At 48.6% G+C, this 21,193-nt stretch overlaps 1 protein-coding gene across 8 annotated transcripts in view; it reads right to left on the bottom strand.

Annotated features, from left to right (window-relative positions):
• The window catches only part of dennd5b (DENN/MADD domain containing 5B), an 84,453-nt gene that overhangs the window by 51,691 nt on the left and 11,569 nt on the right, over positions 1–21,193 (bottom strand). For 5 of the 8 annotated variants that reach the window (XR_015941274.1, XM_088646064.1, XM_088646063.1 and 2 more), the window contains exon 2: positions 3,022–3,081. The exons of the other annotated variants lie outside the window; for them this stretch is intronic. Coding sequence is in view for 4 of the 5 variants with exons in the window: in XM_088646064.1 (XP_088502190.1) it covers positions 3,022–3,081 (60 nt within the window). In the remaining variant the exon portion in view is untranslated. The remainder of the gene's footprint in view (positions 1–3,021; positions 3,082–21,193) is intronic. 8 annotated transcript variants of the gene reach the window in all.

Below are 21,193 nucleotides of genomic sequence, written 5' to 3' on the forward strand. Positions count from 1 at the left end.
GCCCCCTAACTGTACTTCACCTGAGCAGGCCTTACACACCACACAGAGAAGACAGAGGCATGAGAACTGAGCTGAATGAAGACATGCGATATTCTAATTCGAGGCGCCGATACTGTACGTTCGCTACAGAAGCATTTCTTTCACGTCAGTGGAAGACAAGCTGGAAATTTCCAGGTCAAGGGCAGCTGCAGCAATGCAGGCACAGTTCTGGAGAGTGAGGGGCGTGTCCTTCCCGTGTGGAAGGACTCGCAGGGTTGTCTGTGAAGGAAGGACCGAAGAGAAGAAGTTGCACAGAGCAGACCGAGCGTGGAGAGAACCTGGAAGCAAATGTTCAAAAGGCTTGGATTCCCAAGCGCCTCAACCAAGAAACGTTCTGTCTCTGGGCTTGCAGTGCCCACAGTTCCCTCCTGGGGGCGCTATGGGTTTTCAGTGTGGTCAGTGGCCTTCCTGGGGGCGCTGTGGACCTGTAATGCGATGCAAGATGTTCATGTTTTCCTGTCTTATTAACAGTACCTCCCAATTGGAAAGTATAAATATTTGACTATCACTAATTGAAAGGCAAAGACAAAATCCCCGACTGACCAGCTGGAAAGGAACCACAGCTCATTTTTCAATGATGTTTTGCTGCTTTTATTAGAAGTCATGATGTGACACAGCTAGGTCTAACAAGATGACATGACCTCGACGTGCAGTGTCCCATTCCCCTGTAAGTGCGATTACTGTCCAGGTGCTGCAGTTACCACATCTGGATCCCCTCTGGGCCCTTAGCTCTTAGACTGATCAGACACCTTCCTTCTGTCTCTTCCCATAATTCCTCATGATCCACTCCGTGGGGCCCACACTTTGTCTCTCACCATTTACCCATTCTTCATCTTGCCCTCTTCACTGTGCACAGGAGTTTTCAACCCGACTGACTCGACGGCACTCAGCTTTCTTTAAACACTTCAATGCTCTTTGGGAATTCGCACCAACACTCTTCATCTCGAGAAGGAGCCCTCACTCTCGCTCCTCTTGGGACGGTCCCCTTTGTGGATGCAGATGCAGACCGGGACCCTCTTTCTCAGGCGGCTCTCTTGAAAGGCTGTCCGTGGACATCCGTGACGTGGCCAAGACCTGCGAGAGCCTATCCTGAGCTCCCTCTCCTACTCCCTCTAATCGTTCCTGCCAGACGTGTCTCATTCTGCAGCTATGTCCTCTTCCTTGGGCCTGGTCTGAGCTAAGATGGTGCCTCACCTCAGAACAAAACACATCCTGACTGTGACAGTCCAGCCTCAAGCCTCAGCCTCACAGCCAGCTGACCCACCAGGATCAGACTGAGCCCAGGGCACCAGAGACACTCAGGACACTTAACATAAGGCTCCGTCTCAGAGTCACGGGGACACACAAGGTCGTGGCTGCTGGCAGTGGTGTAGTGGAAGGATGCCTAAATTGAACACTTATTACTGGAAAAATAAAAAACACTTCAGGGCTACATATGAAACAGTTGCAAATAAACTTTTTCCTCAAGCATAAGAGCAGATCTCGCTCTCTTCTGGATGTGACCAGTCAATAATAATTCAATAATGTGAAAGCTGAAATCAACACTTCAAAAACGGAAGAGGGAAGGACGAAGATGAACACGACTGAAGTTATTCGGATTCAGGTGGTTCAGCTCACGAAGGCAGTGAGCGAAAGTAGGACTCCCACTGCCCGAGACTGGTGTTTCAGTACTGGAAGGTCTGGTCAGAGGCCGTATTAAGCACGGGAAAGCCCCGAGCAGTTTCGCTGGACCAGAACAAAACTGCCAGCTGCAGTCAAGTTTGCACTTTGGGAGGAGGTCACACCATCTCCGTTCACGCCTCCCTGGGGAGCCCCACTTCCACAGCACCTGGGCTGTGTGAGGACAGCCTGTGCAGCGAATGAGATCAGGGTATCGCAGCCACAAGACGGCACCGGGGCCTGCAAGCAGGTTGACACACACAGGAAAGAATCGAGGGGGACACAGAGGCTAGCACGGACAACAGGCAGCTCAGGATTGTGGAAGGAAGAAAAGGAAGAGTTGATTGCTTGGAAACACCTCTACTGCAGTGGGCTACAGCCAAGACCCACGACTCCCAGGCCTCCTCGCTCCCCAGTCAGAAAACAAATGAGAATTTCATGTCCAGGAATGGACTCGGGGGTCACTAGGTCTGATTTTCCTCCGCCAAGTCCACATGAATATGCAAGCAGGTTCCTTGCGAGACACTGCTGCTACCCCGCTGTCAGGTCAGCTGCCTGTTGTTATTCGGAAGCATGCCTAAATTAATTATATGCTCCATAAATCTCCTCCACAAGGCTTCTGGGCTTTTCCTTCACTCCGACTGGAACAGGCCCTTCCAGACACCACTGTGATGTACATTGTATTGTGCAAGCATTTAATACTTGATATCACAGAGCCGGATGAGAAGGAGGACAGGGAGAATAAATGCAAACACACCTGCCCACTCTGCGAGCCCACACGGGACGCACCCCAGATATTACAGCACTGTAGCTCAACTGTGTTCACAGGAGCAGCCAGGCCAGCCAGCGCTCTCCCTGCAGACTTAGAGGAGCTAAGGTCAGGAGAGAGTCGAGGAGAGGTCTTGAACCTGGAGCACGTGCCTGCAGGGCTCTCCCAGACCCGCCACCTGCTCAGACAGGCTACACCTCCGGCACATGGCTCTGCTGGCCGGCACGTGGGGGCAGACAGCTGGCCTGGAACAGGTTTCAGATGCCGTGCAAACTCTTAGCCATTACGGCAGAAGAAAAGCCCTTAAGCCGCTTTGTTAAAACGAATCCTTCAGAACGCAGCAGGCGAGGCAGAAGGCGTGGCCAATGGCGGGCCGCAACCCCACGAGAAAGGTCATCCTTCTTTCGGAAGGAAGTGGATTTGGAACAGAGACCCCCAGCCACAGATTTGCAGCAGACCAGCTGGAGATTAAGAGAGGAGGACTGAAGGAAGGGTGCAGGAGTACAGGAGGCGGAGGGCAGAGCTGGCAGCAGCTTTTATTGGGGTTTTTTTACCTGGGTTTGCAGCCTCTGGACTCCTGCCATGGCGATCTGCTTCTAGCCACTGGTATAACGCTAGGTGGACACAAGCAGAAAACAGAACAGCTCACATCAACCAAACGTCAAGCAAACAATGAGCACGGAGACAGAGCAAAGGCATGACATCATGGAGCGCGAGCTGACCACATTCACGGACAGAGGCAGCAGGACAACACGTTCTGCATCCAAGCGGTTACACTGCAGCGCCCGTTTATGAGACGCACTCTGAAACACATGTAGCACGACAAACAAAATGAGACGTCGCCAAGCACAGAGGCCATCCTGAAGAATCCCAGTAGCCGCTGATAACATAAATTTCAAAACCTTTTTTTATCCAAGTGTACTTTGATATATCGCTGGCATTTTATTCGATACACATACAGAGGCACAAGACACATTCATCTCCAGCAGCCTCTGCTGCACTGAGAGCTCCCAGCCCACTGCAGACAGAGAGGTGCTGCTTGATTCTGTCAGAGAGCATCACACAGCGTCCTGACGAGCAGAGCACTCCCAGCCGGCAACAGGGCCGGCGAGGGGACGCTGTCCCGCGACTAACCAGAGACGTTTGGACAGGGACTAACAGCCCACAGAGGGAAGCAGACAAAGAGGCATCAGGGGCTCTTCAACACTCGGCTGCAGAAAGATATCGGCTCGCAGGGCCCTTCGATTCGTCAGGCCTACAAACCGTCTCCCGCACAGATGGGCAGCAAGGAGTGAAACATGCTCCCCGTCGCCCCTAATTATTCCAGCTGGCTTGTGCCAGCCAGCAGATGCCACCGACAAAGTAACCAGGAGGGCACGCAGACGACGCAGATCGGAGATGAGAGGGGCCCCAGAGCCGATCAGGCAAACCGCATAAACTGATTGAGTTACTAAACGATGGGGACAGAAGACTTTAAATAATACATCTCGGATCAGGCTTTGGAATCTGAAATTAAGTGCTTTTTTACTGGGGGTGAGGAAATGATGTGACACCGAAACCATCTCAATAAGATAAGGAGACAAAATGTACAGCTGGATGAGAGAAACTTGTTACCGACCCCCAAACAGACCAGATGGTCTCCTGTTGTTTGTGTCTCTTCTGTTCTTATTAGGAGGCAGCAGAAAGACTAACACGCGGAGCAGAGTCATGACGTGAGGCGCACAATCAGGTTTTAGGGGTCTTTGTTCTTCGACAAGAGATACAGTGGTCGCTGTCATCGGGTGATTATCAGGACATTACTAACCTGCCAGGCTTATGTTTCACTCTAGCACTGAGGTAGCCCCTGGGATTTAATGCAGTAAGAACAGTAATCAACCACAGTCGCAGAAAACATTTTAAAGGTGATGGGAGGGGACTGCAGAGAACGACTGCCTTAAAAAAGTGATCTGTTTTGCGGTCCAAGCAGAATGCTTTTTTCAGTGCATCAGAAGCTAAACCTTGTGGTCTTCCCGCCAGCGTGCACACCAGTGTCCCGATGCCGGAGAGTCAGGACCAGCCTGCACCTCTCTGAGCGCCTCCCTCCCTGGCCATCAGATTCCAGAACTGCGGGATCTCAGTCCCAGGAGACTCCCTCTCCCCTGAAACAGGCTCTTTTCCCCCCCAATTACTCCACTTCTACTCTTAATACAAGCAGCTGAGTATTAAAAAACAACCCTGAACAAGCTTTATCAAGCTAAAAATGTTTTTACATTTTTTTTCTTTGATGCATCTTTTTTGAGGCGGCACGGGATTGTCACACTGTCAGATCCACACGGACTCCAGCAAGCCTTCCTCCACTCTGGGGGACAGCCAGGGCAACAGTGGATGTGAAAACACAGCACCGGAAGTTCTGGTCCTCTCCCGTTTGTATTCTTGAACTAAGCAGTGCCTCTGTAGAGCCATTAGAACACACTAAACAGAAGAAACCATTTGGACTGCACGGAAAGAGAAGAAAGATCAAACACACTGTGACCCAGGCCTGGGTTATCAGTGAAGGTTCAGTTAAGCTGTGACTGGGTAGCATGCATTCATCTGGCTCGACAGCCTACATGGGGCAAAGGTTAAACCACACTGAACTCACCCTCTGCACAGTAGAGGAAATCAATGCAGGATTTACTAGCAACATGACAAACTAAGGATTGCATTGCTCTGGGGGGCCGATTTAAAACCACAGTGTTGACTGGTTAATATGGATTTTCTTTGCAAATCGTTCCTAGGATTTGCTGAAAGAGATTGATCCCTGGGTCCTACCACTGTGAACTGAAGTTTAAATAATAAAAAAAGCACAGTAAGGACTCAAGATTTTTTTGGATTAGTTAAAAAAACACAAATAGCAGGCAAAGACAACATGTTTCAACCGTATCTTTGCCCTGCTGGTACATGTGCTCAAACCCACACTGCTGTGAACTTAAGTGCAGTAAAGATAGAGCACATGTTTATACTAGGAGGCAATCTGAGCCAGCTGGCTGCAGCAGCCCGCTGATCCAACAGCCTCTCCAATCCCAGTAAACATCCCAGGTGCATGTAGTCAGTCCACGGCAGTACCATCTTGTGTTTGGAAAGAACTGTAAGGGCATGTATAAGCACTAACAAACAGCTCCAGCCGTCATCTGCTCATCACCCACGTTCCCTTCGCTTGCTCCTGAATAGATCTTGCCAGTGAGATGTTTTTTTTTTTTTTTTTTTTTTTTATCGGTACACGTTACACGTCCATAGATCTAGAGAGCAACGACTCCCCTTCCCTGCAGTCTTGTGGAACAGACTGTACTCCTGCCCGGAGAGACGGGAGGGTCTGGAGGCAGACACCGAGCTCCCTGGGAATCCTGCTCAGCTCCCCCGACGGGCAGCAGAATTCTGGTTACGCTGGGCGGCACTCCCCAGCGGGGAGTCGAGAGACAGCGATGGCTCTCCTACAGCTCCCACTGAAAGGCAAAGGTTCTCCCTCACCAGCTGCCGCGGTAAGAATGGGAGAATATTCTCCATAGCGGCGGCCGGCTGACTCTCCCCACCAAGGGCAGGAGAGAAGCCTGATTAAGGTCATTTGACCGCAAACCATTTGAACGAGTCTAACCAGCTCATCTGCACCTTCCCGTCTCGCATCGCTAATGTCCACCCTCCTCGTCGATCGCGACGGTCTTCCAAGATCGTCTTGTAGGAGGGACAGGCGTGCGGACGAGTCGATCCAGGACAGTCAGGCTCCACTGTTACTAGTACAAGTCTGGATGCTGGATAATTATTCTCGTCTGCTTGGGGTGCCAACCTCTGGTACTAATGTCTTCCGTTGCTGTCCTGACTGCTACTGTAGATCTTCCAAGAAACAGGTACCCAAAAGACAACATTTAAAGCCCACTCCCTTCAGCAGAGTGATATCAGAGTAACGGCCTTCTACACGGCAGGTTGCCGGTTCGAGAGGACTCCGAGCTCAGGCCTCAGTGCACCTGTCCCGCCACCGCTCTCCTCTCCTGCTCTGGGACGAGTCCGTCTCCCAGGGCTCGGCTCAGCGGCCCCCGGCGCAGGAGGAAACACAGGAGGAGAGGCAGGGCTGGTCCAACAGCCGGATCCCGCCCCCCCGCCTGCTCCCCAGGGTGAAAAGCAAGCATGCAGATTCAGTGCCTCAAAGAATTTACTGTTCTCCTAGCGGAGGAGATCCGGGACAGTGCCGAGACCAGCCACTTGGAACAGACATCCCCACTACAGCCCCCGTCACCAAACTCCGCCAGCGGCCTCTGAGCTCAGGCAAGACGGCACAAAGGCATCCCGGAGCTCGTGTTGCTTAAACCTGGCAAACACGTGACCAACTCGACCGGTCGCTGGGCAGAGCAGCTTGCAATAACGCCTCGCTGTCGAAGACACACTCCATCATTCCATCACTGCATTGGAATGAAAAAAAAAAGAGTTCATGATTCATTGGATTTATGCAAAAGGGAGAGTGAGCGACATTCAGAAGGTGGAGTCCCAGTGCCAGGGGAATAAATAGAATAAAACCTGCAGAAGCACAAATGTGCCTGGAAAAGCCTTTGTGCTGATGAAATCACAGCCCCCAGAATTCCACACTCAAGCGGTGCCATCTATAAATAAAACAGGAGGCATTACATAACCTTGTTCAAAGGCTGGAGCTCGCTGGGCAGACTTGCCAGCTTTGCGCCAGTGACTGGAACTAGAGATAACACGAGACGTCAGGGAGCTCTGTGGCCTCTTAACCCTGCGAGGACGGATACACCACCTCAGCCTGACTCTTACAACAGACCTGACCTCGAATGCCATTTCCACCTTCGCAGTACAGAACACACAGCACCGCGCGTTTTCTGACCCGCTTCAAACCTGAATTAGAATGAACAGCTCCTGATCTGCTTGTGAAACCCAATCCCCTTTCACATTAATGATCCCATTAAGTTACCATTGATGTTAACAATGTAACTGTCTGTAGAAGAAAAACAGTGCTCAGCTCAGGCCGTCTCTGTCTGTTACCGGGGATGGAGAGACGACATCAAGCCAGTTCTCTTCACAGGTGAAAGCGAAAATCCCTTCAGCCAATTCAAGCCGGTGGTTAAAGCCAACCAGTGTGTCCCCTGTGCATGCTTGATCAACATGCAGCGACAGCAGCAAACGGCAGCTTCCCCCCATAGGAAAAGGGCCTTCAGCCTACTCACTGCCCCGTCCTGAATTTGAATTAACCTCGTTTTAATTCTTTGCGTGTCCCACGATGCTGTTAGCCAAAACGGATACCAAAACACTGGGGAAGCAGCAAAGGAAATTCAAAATTCACAACTGGACAAGCACCTGCTAGGTGACGTTTTACGGAGGAAGACGCCGAGTGCTGCAGCAGGGAGCAGAAACGCACAGAGCATGAAGACGACTCAGGCGTGCATCCTGACTGACAACTGGAGGAGTCAAAGGGCTGATGGGGAACTGGAACAAACCACCTAACCAGCAGGGTAGCTAATTCTATCGCTATGGCCAAGTATCAAATTAATAGCCTGGATTCTTTCAAGAACAGGCTGGATGAGATCCATGGATCAATTACTGCAGCTATTGAATACCAAAGGAGCTGGATGGGACTGACGGCCTCCTCTGGTTTGGAACCTGTCTGATTGCACAACTGTGATCTTAATGGTACTGGTCTAGAAGACCACTGCCCTGGACTAGAGGAGTTTAAACTATCAACTCTTCAGCTCTGGGGAAGGTTCTTCTGGATGAGAAACAGGCGTGGAGAGGAGGGGGCGTGGGCTCTTGAGCCAAAGGGAGGGAAGAGAAGGCCCCTTCGTCTGGAAGAGCACGTCAGTCTCTCACACCCGGGCCGACAGGCCTTCTCTTGACAAAATGTGCAACAAGCTTCCAGCAAATGAGCAGCAGAAGTGCAGGTAACTGAGTACAGGTTCCTTTACCAAGGAAAAAGATCAATCAAGACCGCAGACACATTTATCATAACCAAGACCATTTGTTAAAATACAAATTATATTAAAGAGAACAGAATAAAATTGCCTACAAACAGGACCAGCACAGCAGAGCTAGGTGCTGCTGCCCTGACCAAAGGAGAACTGACTGACTGTGGAACCTGTTAAAGTTGAGGGGCTGGTTTTTCAAGGCTGATTCATGAGCCGGAGAAACGGCACTGCAGCAGTTTGATTCCACTGGGCTTCATTGCTGGTGTGTTTCTAGACCTCAAGGCATAATATTCAAGAGCACAGCAAGAGAGCTGGGCAAGTGAACAGTCCCTTACACACAGGGGCCCAAGACCTGAGAAGGTGAACATGCAACAGAAGTAACAATGAGGAAGCAGAAAGCAGGTGGCAAACAGGACTAAGAAAAGATACAACTGCCAGCAGCACAGCTCTATTTCTACTCTCACAGTGCACGGCCATGTTCATGACAGCTGGAGCTACTGCTGCTTAAAAATTACGATTTTCAGTTCAAAAGCAAAATGTATAAAACAGAAAAAAATCCAACTGAAAGCCAGGGAGAGAATGCAGGGCACATTTAAAAGGTGTCAGATATAACAGCAAACCCTGCAAAAGCAGTTTTAATACACTTTAACATCTAAATAAGGGTGACACTGTGAAAATGCTTTGGTGGCATTTAAATATTCTCAAGTCTCCCAAGGTGCGTCTCAGAGACCCTTCAGAAAGACATTCCTAAATTTCAGGAACTAGGAATTCATTCAACTCTTCCATCAGTACTTTTTATTTATTGGAATATTTATTTTTACTACAAAACAACTTCTCCCATTAAGCACAATGCCACCCCTGCAAATAGAGCATTTATTTTTACCCCCACACCCCAGCTGCACACCCTCACTCCCCTACAGCACAGCTGGCCGCAAACCTGCTACAAGAGGATGAAGACAAACTCATTTTCAGCATCATTCAATTCTGTTTGATGATGTAGTCGGTTCCATTGCTACTGCTACAGTTTCTCTTTCCCATCTGTTACTCACTAAGCCCTACAGCAGAGCCTACGGTGACTGAGCACTGCCACGTGCAAAGTAGGACAGTGCATTAAAATGCAGTTTTTGGTTATGAAACGCTGCACAATAAAGATTGACAATGTGATTAAGTTATCGCCAAGGACACCGCGTTTTCTCAGCACTTGTTTCCACCACAGGTCCCCTGTGAGATCTGCGTCACTGCTCTGCGAGTGAAGTCACGCACTCAAGCAGAACCTCTTGCATCTGGGGATGGGGGTGTTGGGATTTGGGCTCAAACAGCATGCACACAAGCACAGAACTTCAAAATAATCACAGCCCGATTCCCATTTGCCTCCTCTCGGAGCGCGAGTCTAGCGAGAGGTTATCCCGGCCTCTGGGAGGGATCGCCCTCCTCTCTCCAGCGGGGGGCGCTGCTCTGTGCCAGCCAGCGTCACCACAGACCAGGGCTGGCGCTCTTGGGAACACATCGGCACCGAGGGTCTGATGGAACCTGGCAGCCCACAGCCACAAGCCAGCGCTGGGCTGCGTACACAAGGCTCCAATCACCTTCCTGTGGCTCAGGCACACGCCCTGGAGAGCTTCTCTGCCACCTCCCGGCATGCAGCACGTCTCCTAGAGCTTCAGGCAGCCCCCTTCCTGCCAATCTGTGCCACGCTCTACAAATAAAACCCGCATGTGCCATTCCAGCTGCATGGTGTTACCACACATTGGCACTTCCCTCTTGTTACCCAGGAGATTGGGGAGATTATCTGGGCCCAGACCCAACACCGTCCTTGCAGCCCGCCAGAGGGCCCGGGCCTGAGCCACTGTGGCGAAGAGACAGGCTCGTCAATCCCACACGGGACCCCCGAAACCACCCTGTTCAATCCTCCTCCACGGAAGTCAACTTGCTGAGCAAATCTCCTACCCCCAGAACAGAGACGTCCATCCTGCCACAGAACACTGGACTGAACCCTCTCTAAAGACGCCAGCCACACAGAACTGTGGACTTAACTCCCGCGTGGCTTCCTCCACGAGGCAGGAACTATGAACGGTGACGTCCAGGCGCCCAGTGCCACGTGAGAGAGCCGCACTCACACAGGCGATGCTGGCCAGCTCAATCCAGCCAGTCAAACCCCATGATATCGACACCCTCAGTTCACTCCTTTAAACTACTGTTATCCCTTACTGAGAGAAATCATTCAGATCTAAACCTAAAAGACAAATTGCTCAAATCCCAGTGGACGACAAGTCTGCAGTGATCACGCCAGCTGAGAGGTAAGGCATTAATGAGCCTTCACAAGCACTGTGACCATGAAAGGAACCAGAACCGGCGCTGATCTCCACTTGATGTGCTACTGTTCTTTTGAACACTAAATACATTTCAACACCAAACATTAAAAATAGAAACTCCTTCATATGGGTTTCCCAGGCTCTGCTGCCTCGTGCCTGTGTCTGGGCGCAGGCTGGAATGGGAAGTCCGAGATCCAGGAAGAGCTTGAGAAGCAGAATGCTGTCCCTGGGAGTCACTGTCACTGTGCAGAGAGGGCTGGGATGAATACGGGCAGCTTTGCCTTGCCCCCACCAGGTACAAGACTCGGGACCACCCTCAGAGGTGCTGCCTTGCCCAGTGACAGGGGCAGAAAGCACAGCGACACGGTGAAAAATGGCCTGCTGGAAAGAAACTGATTTAGAAAACCCCCCTATGTAGCTGACCTGATACATTCTACATATATGTAGCTCACCTGATCCAGCTCTTGTGGAAAGAAGCTAAGACCAGCTGCTGGTTCCAGACTCCCACGAGCCAGCTTGGCAAGTGAGCAGCTGGCAAGACTTCCACTGGACGAGCCTGGGCTTCAACCACAGGCGTGCAGAGCACGATGATTTAGTGACCTCTCAGCGTCTCTGTACTGAAACAACCGTTTTTATTGCAGCTCCTAAACGCCCCCTATACAGTGCACACTAATCAACCATATAATTACACTGCCCTCACAAACTGAGGTTTGGTCAGACCAACAAAGAAATTCTCTTGGAAAACATGAGGTGCTAAGAATACATGCGCCAGAAATGTATTGTGATTTAAGTGCTCACAGAGTAAATGAATAAGTGCCGAAATTCATGCCACCTACTAAGGGTCTTTAAAACATAAGTGTTTATCTTAAGAGGGATCAATTTAGCACTGAATCTTTATATAGTGTCTGAAGCCTGATAAGACACACTGTTGGGCCTCACACCAACCAAGCACTTCTGTGCCTCCATCAGCTTTTTTCTTGGCATTTCTTTATTTCTTTTTGGTGTTTATGATGAACACGTATAAACATTCATATATTTACACACAGATACTCTCACTATTCCGTGTGTCTGTGTGTCTTATGGAGAGCAAGCTGGGGTATGCGAAAAGATAATTCCTAATGCAAGAAATTGTAAAGGGTTAATAAAGTCATGTTATAATATTATATATATATACGGTTTAAGCAATCCTGCAAAAGGGCTTTGCGAAGCCAGTAATAATAAGTACAGGGGGACCAATGGAGGAAGGGGTGTCCGTTACGTTATAGCCAAATATCTGTTAAATCACATACAACATTGTTTCAGCCCCCAAACACGATATGATACATCAACACCTTAAATACTACAGCATATACATATGCTTTCTGGACCCTTTCACTCATTATAACAATTACAATACACACAGTCAATGAAACAAATCCCTGTGCCTTTATCATAAATACACAAGCTCTTTATTTCACAAATATTCTGTGTAAAATGTGCTAAAGCTTGCAAACAATACCCATACTAAGCAACTGACCTACAGGACACCACTAACATTCCTGAATGACCTAGCTCATAATTATTTTTACCTTGTTTTATTATTTGTGCATTTTCCCGTTATTGCATTTTCGATTTTACAGTCAAGATCCCCTTTTCACCGAGTCTGTCCATTAAATCCAAAGTCCAGAAAACTGGATGTTTACTGTGACAACAACTAGGTCCTCTTTGCCTCTTCTCAATTCCTCCCTCGTTGGCAGAAACTCTCGTTAAGAGCCTTTCTGAGGGACCCTACCCGCAACCGGACTGTGAAAGCCGTTCCATTAACCCACACAAAACAACCCAACACACACCTTATTACCAGCTCAAAATAAAGAGACTACAAATCTCGTTAGGCCAATTGCCGGAGCTGGTCCCTGCGCAGTGTGGACTGTCCTGCACAAAGCGCTGACGTCCCACTGGCAGCACCTGCTTTGGTGTGTCAAAGAAACTGAAGCCACACTCAGCGGGGTGGACCACAGGCCACAGCCCCAGGAGTGCAGAGCTGCAGATTCGAACGCCTCATTCTGAAACCGGCGTGGGACAGTCCCCGCCAGGAGCGCCGAGCAGACATCTGCCTTTCTAGCAGGGTGAGCAGTTTCGCTTGGCCCAGCACCCTCACCGCTCTCTCGCGGCGCCGCCCCCTCTCTGCGCGGCGCTCCTGAGCTCCCCGGCTCCAGAGAGACATTTTGGCCCCCACTCGACAGAAGAGACACTGCTGCTCCGGGCAGAGCAAGCCGGCTCTCGAGAGGCTGCAGCGAGCGCTGGGCCCTGCTCTCTCGGCAGGTCTCCAAGGTCTCGGCCTTTCGGCAACGTCACCGACACGAAGAGCCCCTGAAAACAGGGCTATTATGACCACCAAAGAACTCAGGATGCACGCGCTTCGCTCAAGAGAAAAATAGAACTTTCAACCAGAGCTTGGAGAGTTTAATTTGAAATATTCTATTTTCATTTTCCTTTTCCAGCTTCAAAGCAGAGGCCCAAGGACTCTCCATATCGTGCGGTTGCCAAGTAGAGCGACCTCCGGTTGCTATGTGAGCCTGGAGACCCGAAGGACTGAAAGAGGCCCATTACAGCTGAATGAGCAGTGGGGAGGGGGGAACGCCCCACATCATTCGCAAACCAATTTACTTCCAATCACAATGGCCATGTGAAGAGGTTTGTTTTTCAGAGACAAAACAAGAAACGTATCGTGTCTGATATGCAGCTTGTAGAACGGCCATAGGTATGAATATGAATATTTGTGGATCAGCTGAAGTTTTAAACAAATAAAAATGCTGAATAATTGCAGCACTGCCCACCTTAATCTGACACTGTCGATCAAGGTTAAGAAATGCAAAAACACAAATCAATGCTAAGACTTTTCTTCTTCCAGAAGGAAAAGCAGTTGTCCCGCAGGCAGATTATCTCAGGTCTCTGTCTGCTGTTGAGATGGAGAGCAGCGATCTAGGCATCAAGCAGTAGCTCCTTTATCTCAATCTGAGCAACCCAGCCACTGTTCATTTGCATATTCACACTGATATCTCCTGATGCAACCAAGATCTAGAGAAGACAGAGACTGCTTTTGTTGCTCAAGTGTAAATTGTGCTGGAGAATGATCTAACTACAGATCAACTCCATCTTACACCAAAAATTATGTTCAAATGAACAATAAATGTTAACTGCTCTGTTCCCCATCCGAAGCCTTCACTGTTCCTCAGGGAGATTTGTATGTGCTTATACCACAGCTCTAAAGACAAGGACCGGGGATGCTGGAGTGACGATTCACGATACAAGAGAATGAGACCTCTAATGGAACAAGTAAAAGGTTAATGCGGCGTTCAAAAGTAGAAAGAAGATCTATAGAGGTCTTTAATGTCATTTAGAAGAGATCTATAACGTGCCCTAACCCTCAGGCCTGATGCTTTAACACATTACTCGGCAGAACTGACACAAGAGTGGGAGGACCTCCCCACCACTATGATGAGTTCATTCAGCTCAGGAATGTGGCCTGAAACACTGCTGCTCTGAGCACACTGACTCGGACTGGACGCCTGGATTCCTGCGATCCTGCAGGGCACCAGCTGAACCCCTCAAACTTCCTCTGCACTCACTGCAGCCCCGGGCCATGAAGCTACAGACATAAGAGGCACACAGACTGACCTGACGTCTCGGCCCAGCCCTGCACAGACCCATACAGACCCGTCCAGCGCAGCCCAGCCCTGCACAGACTGAGCTCAGGCAATCTGCTTGCGTCCTGCTGCTCCCTGCACAGGATTGCTTTGCTCTCTCTAGACCCGAGACCGAGCTTAGGCCTGGTCTCTGGTTCAGGTCAGAACCAGGTGTCAGTGCAGCCTCCCTCACTGTTTCAGGTGAAGCTCACGTTCTGCCCAGAAGACCACCCTGCAGTCTGCAGCTCTCAATAACGTACAGGGAAACTGCAGACCACTGACACGGCCACCGTGCCACACAAGGGCACGTGTCCTGATGACCAGCTGGAACACTGGGACAGGACAGAACCACACCCCGAGCACGAAGGAAACCGAGCCAGTACCACTGGTCCCCATTCCCACACTGGGACAGAACCACACCCCGAGCACGAAGGAAACCGAGCCAGTACCACTGGTCCCCATTCCCACAATGGGACAGAACCACACCCCGTGCACAAAGGAAACCGAGCCAGTACCACCGGTCCCCATTCCCACACTGGGACAGAACCACACCCCGAGCACAAAGGAAACCGAGCCAGTACCACTGGTCCTTATTCCCACACTGTTCTCCCTGGAATCCTCTAACTCTTCTTTAAAACATCTTTTCCAGCATTAGGTTGAAACATATGGAGAACAAAACCCAGGAAAATGTTATTTTCAATCGCTCAATTCAGTTTCTCAGTTCTCGATTTATTGTTCTCCTCCTTTCTTTGGCTCTATTATACATTTCAGAGAATTCAGTGAACAGTGCAGGGCGCTTCCAGAAACAGCTCGGTTCACTTCTCGCAACTCACCGTTTTTATTAACACGATCTTTGATCAATGTGTGATTATTCCAGCAGCAGAAGCCCTGATCCGAGTCAAACTGCAGTGTTAATATTAAAGTGCAAGCCCAAAATAAAATAAAATGGACAAAGCATAGTCCAATAAAGTTACAACAAGGCAAAGCAAATATAAAATAGAAATACAATGTAACTCCTGTGCAAAAACAAAAATTCAATAAAGGTACTAAACTGATCAAACTGTACAATCACATTTAGGAATTGATTATTTCTCTCCATGGGAGCCAAGTCATAATATGTTACAAGGGGGCACCCAGATTAAGAAAAATCCTACTAGAAAATTTCCAGGTGCAAACTTTAAATTGTCAAATAAGATGCAGTACTTGTACATTATTTACTAATGAACCCACATAATGATATGCATCAGTATTTATAATCAATGAACCTCCAGGCATCAGTGTGGAGCAGTGCTCTGGGCTCTGCGCTTGCAGCTGGAAGGCTGTGGGTTCGAATCCCAGGTGCGGTCCTGCTGGAGGCTCGGGCAGGGTGCACCTGCACTGTCCAGTACAATTCTGAGCTGCGGACACGGCTCCTTTCTTTTAAAAACACTTTTAAAAAGAAATCTGACAAGAAATTCGGCTTTATATGGTCGTCTCTTAATGAGCCTGCGTATTTTAATGTTGTGAAAAAGTCTAAAAAGAAGCTAAATGGAATCTTAGCTGACATTTTCCTCCAGGAAATTTAAACACAAGAACAGATTTTCCCCAGAGTAAAAGAGAATGAAGTCGCAGGCAGGTACAACAGCCACAAGACTTTCTAACTCTGAACATCACAGCTTCATGGCTCTGGCGCTCAAGGGGCAGGACGGTCAGGCCTCGTCCCGCTCCTCCATGGGGATCTAGTGAGCAGGCCTGGGGCCTCCTGTGATCACCTCGGACACCCTCCCCCGCGCTGGAACGGCCTTCCTGGGCCCACAAACCGCAGCCTCAATTAAGAGCACCGCAAGGCCAGCAGGAGGGGTCTCTTCCCCATGGTCTGTGCAGTGCGTTTGCTGCCTTCGTCTCTCGTCTGGTAAAGAGAAGGAAGGCAGTGACCATCACGTCTCATCAAGCAGCCTCCTCGCTCCCGATTCCGGATCCTCAGTAGACTACGACTATGACTAAGAGCTCCTCTGTAATGTTTTACCTTGGGTATCGGCTCTCTTTCCATCGGCACCAGCCGACACGCAAGAAAAAGAAAGGCAGAGCTTCTGACTGCTGCAGGCTTCGCTCACGTCACGTGTACCCAGAGAGAGAACCTCGTGCCCGCCTGCTCGGGCTTCAAAGCCTCCTCTTACAGAAATAAATCTTTGCAGCTCTCTACAGAATGATCGCAGCCGACAGGGCCAGAGCAAGAGCTACATTTCATCATGCCGTGGTTAAAAGGAAACGGGGCAGCCATCAGAATCGCACCTCTATAACGCGCTTGCCGATCGGCACCACTCGCACGCGGGCTGCGGAGCTGCGTGTCTCCCCGCACGGCTGAGGCACAGTGTGCTCAGGCAGGAATCCAGCCCTCCGAGAGCGAGGTGGAAATAGACCACACCGGCACTGGGAGACGGAGAAGCACTCAGCTTTCCTGACACCGTTTCCCTCAAGGCAGTCACAAGACAAACAAGACACTGCCCCTCGGAAATGAAAACTCGGATGTGAACATTTCTCAGTGGTTCCAGTGTTGCACTCCTGCTGAGATCACCTGCTTCTGAAGCTACAGTGAAGAGGTGCTGTTCCACACGAGAATAGCTCTTAACCCCTTGTCCATCAACTCCTCACCTGGTCCCCAGGAGAGCAGGGGCCCCATGAGAAGAAACTCAGCCCTCACTTCCACACCTACCCAGCTGCTTGGCCTCTTCATTTTTTTCCAGTTTATTTTTAAAACAATTCCTCTAAATAGATAATGCAGTACAACAAGGGCAGTTAAACATCAAGCTACAGATTAGAAAGAAACAGATTTCCCCGTGTATCTGGTTCCACAGGGTCAAAAGACACTGCAGCTCCATTTCTCAACGAGGTCAGGAGTTACTCTGTGCATGTTTGTTTTGCACAACATGGAAGACTGCTGGATAACATCAGGCCTGGAAACCACTGAGCCATCCTTAAAACATTGGGCTGAATAAAATAGATTTCCTCTGCATAAGCAGCCCCTACTTTCAAAATCTTCAATGGAAAAGCTTACAAGTCCGGCTGCAACTTTTGGTGACGTGTGGTCTTTACTAGAGGTACCGAATCTGAGCAGTTTCCAAAACCACCCTGCTCCAAACAGGGCTGGGGCAGCTGTGGCTCTGTGGCTCAGGATCTGCGCCTGTGGCTGGAAGGTTGCCGGTTTAAATCCCGCAGCCAGAAGAGGAATCCTACTCCGTTGGGCCCCTGAGCAAGGCCCTTCACCCCACCTGCTCCAGGGGTGCTGTATAAATGGCTGATCCTGCACTCTGACCCCCAGCTTCTCTCCCTGTCTGTGTGTCTCATGGAGAGCAAGCTGGGGTCTGCGAAAAGACAAATTCCTAATGCAAGAAATTGTATATGGCCAATAAAGTCATCTTATCCTATCTTAACTTCCTTCAGCCTGTCGGTGTAGTTCACTCCTTTATTCTCTGGAATGTGTCTGGTTGTTCTCTGGATTGATTTCAGAACAGCAATATCCTTTCAATAATGTGGTGACCGAAACTGAACACCATATTCTAAATTATGCATTACTGGTGCGTTATACTATATATTTTAACATAATATACCTTGACTCAACGCACACAGAAATGCCTCAACGCACACAGCCTAATACAGCTTTAGCAATACTGTAAGTCATCTGTCATTACAATTATATATGTATATATGGCCAATAAAGTGATCTATGTGCGCAGTGGGCTAGAGCCAGCCTGGGAAGGGAGCCTGCAGTCACTCATGAGTAATCCCACAGCAGGGATTTCCTCACCAATGGTATTTGGCCAATAAACTTCTTATAAACTGAAAGGTGAAGTTCAATATGTAAAAGGAGAATTGCCTATTTTCTGCTCCTCAATACAGACAGCACTTAGCTGCAGTAGGAGCAAATAAATCACAGCAGCAAACAGAGGTAATACACTGAATGGAAATGGGCAGTTAAAGTTCAGAAGTCACAGCTGGCACTACAGGAAGCAATCAAGGAATTTGAAACACTAAGGAATCCGCAAAACCTCATGTGTCAGAAACAAGCTAAGAACTTGCCCTGATCTTCACACTCATGGGGAAAGAAAACGTTTTTAATAGCTCCGATTTCTTTTCATGAGACTGTGAATATTTGTCCTAAAGTACGAGGATTTACCTTGACAATCTATAGGAGTTCAATGAAGGAATAGTTTAGAAAATGCAGGACATGTTTTCTATTTAATTATACAAAGTGTTTGCTAGGGAGAAAAACAGCAGATTGTGGAGGATTTTTTCCTCATTAGTTCTGCTTCTAAAGGAAGATGCACACGCAGGGCAAAAGATGACTTGAGAGCCCAGAAATACAAAAGCTGATGTTGTGTTTGGGGGTTTAGACAGTTGATATGCATGTTAAGGGAAATAAAGGAAAGAAAGAAACAAGAAAATGACAAGAAGGCACAGTACTGCTGTCAGCAGTTAATACAAACATGCTCTTTGGAGCAACAAGCATTTTAAAATAGGAGGACAAGATGGAGAGATGAGCCATTGTCTCAGCCTACACATGCATTTGCAGAGAGAGAGAGGAGGGTGAGGAGAGACCAGGGCAGACAGATGACCGATGAAGAGCAGGGGAGAGACGGTCAGTGTCCAGGGAGGGTCATCAGGGACAGGCAGTGGACAGAGAGAGAGGGTGGAGAATGAGAAGAGGGGACAGAGCTGTTCTTACTGTCCCACAGGAAGACAGGATAGTGTGGGGAAGATTCACAGGGGGCTCAGCTCTGCTAACCACATCATGCTGAAGTGGATTATCAACATAATGAGATCGTAAGACAAGAGGAGGCCATGTGGCCCATCCAGCCCATTTAGTGGTTCATAGCTAATGGATTCCAGAACCTCACCCTGCCACAGTGTCGGCTTCAACAACACACCTGGGCTGAAATCACAGCCTGACCATGCTTGCAGAACCAACAGCGTGCTCAGCTGGGGAAGGCTGAGGTACAGCAGCTACAGTAGCTCTAAGAAAAAAGAGCCCAATTTCAAGCACTTTTAAATACACGCTTTTTCTTTACAGATTCCATTTTTTGTTGAGAAAAATGTCTGACTGGTGAATGGAATCCCAGCCTGCATTGCAGCCATTTTCAACCAAGTTATACTGTAAATGGACATGTTCAATAATCGTTCTCAGAGCTGCCCACGTGCTTAATCACACAGTCGCATGACATTTTATAACATGCTTACTGTCACACTTCCAAGACGAGCCCATCCGTCTCCATTAAAAAGCAGCCCTATATCACAGCTGACTCTGTGAGGTGCTGTGTGGATTATAATAACACGGTATGCCTTCGGGTGATAAATGAAAGCCAGTAAGAAATAACTGCAAAGAAAAGTTCAATCACGTCAAGTTCACATGAGTAAAATATTTTGAACAGCCACAGTGTTTTAATCATTTTAAAACCTTACTTACAGATCAAAAATATCCTCATTTGAATTCTCATTTATTCAGGGTTTGTAACCCAGCAGTTCAGTCTTCAGGAATACTACAGGTGCACAGTGGAAATTAACCAGAAGACTGGGGTGAACACTCCTACCCCTGCGTGATGTTTAATGACCCAAGCTGGCAGGACCTCAATTTAATACCTCACCCAAAAGACAGCACTGCCTAAAGCACAGTGATACCGGATCATCATACTGGGGCACTGCTCTAGAAATTGTGGTACACGAAGCAGGGCGCCCCCTACTGGTCTGCCAACACTTCTGACAGCGGCAGCCTGGTTCAAACCTCCCATCCCAGCACTGAGGAGATCCAGACTTCTTTAGCTTCTGAGGCTTGATAAGATCAGACGACGAGGTATTAAAACCTAATTAAAACCAGAAACGCACCCGGCGGGAGGGCAGTTTTTACTGTTCAGGGTAAAAACACTCTGAACAGAAATCTGGTGACATTAGAAGTGCACAAAGCAGTGATAAAGTAGCGATGCCAGGCAGTCAGTTGAGTTACTAGAACGCCAAAGGTCACCATGTCAGAGTCACACGCCTCTCTAAACTGGAATCAAAATTCCTTTCCCTAGCGAACACTGTGACACTGCTGTTGTTCTTATGGCAATGTTCTCTGAAAATTTCATTCCTCTGGCAAAGTTCTTTACACAGTTCCACTCCAAGGGGTCACGGAAGAGAAACCACAATTACCAGAGCGAGTGTAGTGGCATGAATGCATCAGGCAGGTGTTAAGGAGGTGTACTGGAATGCCGATACAAAAACATGAATATTGTGCAAGATTAAGTGCTTCACAGATAGTGTGTCCTATGCCTAAAGATAAAAGCTCTTCTGAAATAAGAATCTCTATTTCTACAAACAACTCCATTAGAAAAAAAAAAGATGTATTATTTTTGGTACAAATTCATATTTGGGAACTAACAATGCAGATATGTCGAACTGTCAGGTATTAAAATGCCAGATGTTTCTGAAGTTTGGGGGCATCAGTTGCATCTGGTGAGTCAGCTGGCCCCTTACAATCTACCTGTAGAACTTCAACAGTCAACATGATAACTTCTGAAGGCTGAGCTCAATCGCTGTGGACTGATTGTCTTGACAAACTTTCTAGAAAACGTCTGAAGTAACACGTTTAAAAAAGGCAGATTATACAGACAGGTGAAACTAAACTAAGGTCACAAATGAGAGGAGGAAATGCAGACCACCCGGGTCAATTAGTAGTTAGAAGCTAACTGATCTCAGGATCTGGATCAAGCCATTTCTTAAATGAAGCCATGAGACTGACTTCAGCCACATGGCTGAGTATCTCGTGCCACACTCCTACAACCCTTTGAGTAACGAACTGCCTTCTGTTCTTGC

The sequence above is a fragment of the Lepisosteus platostomus genome, chromosome 9 (assembly GCF_059453375.1).
Source record: "Lepisosteus platostomus isolate fLepPlt1 chromosome 9, fLepPlt1.hap1, whole genome shotgun sequence".
Classification (NCBI taxonomy): Eukaryota; Metazoa; Chordata; class Actinopteri; order Semionotiformes; family Lepisosteidae; genus Lepisosteus; species Lepisosteus platostomus.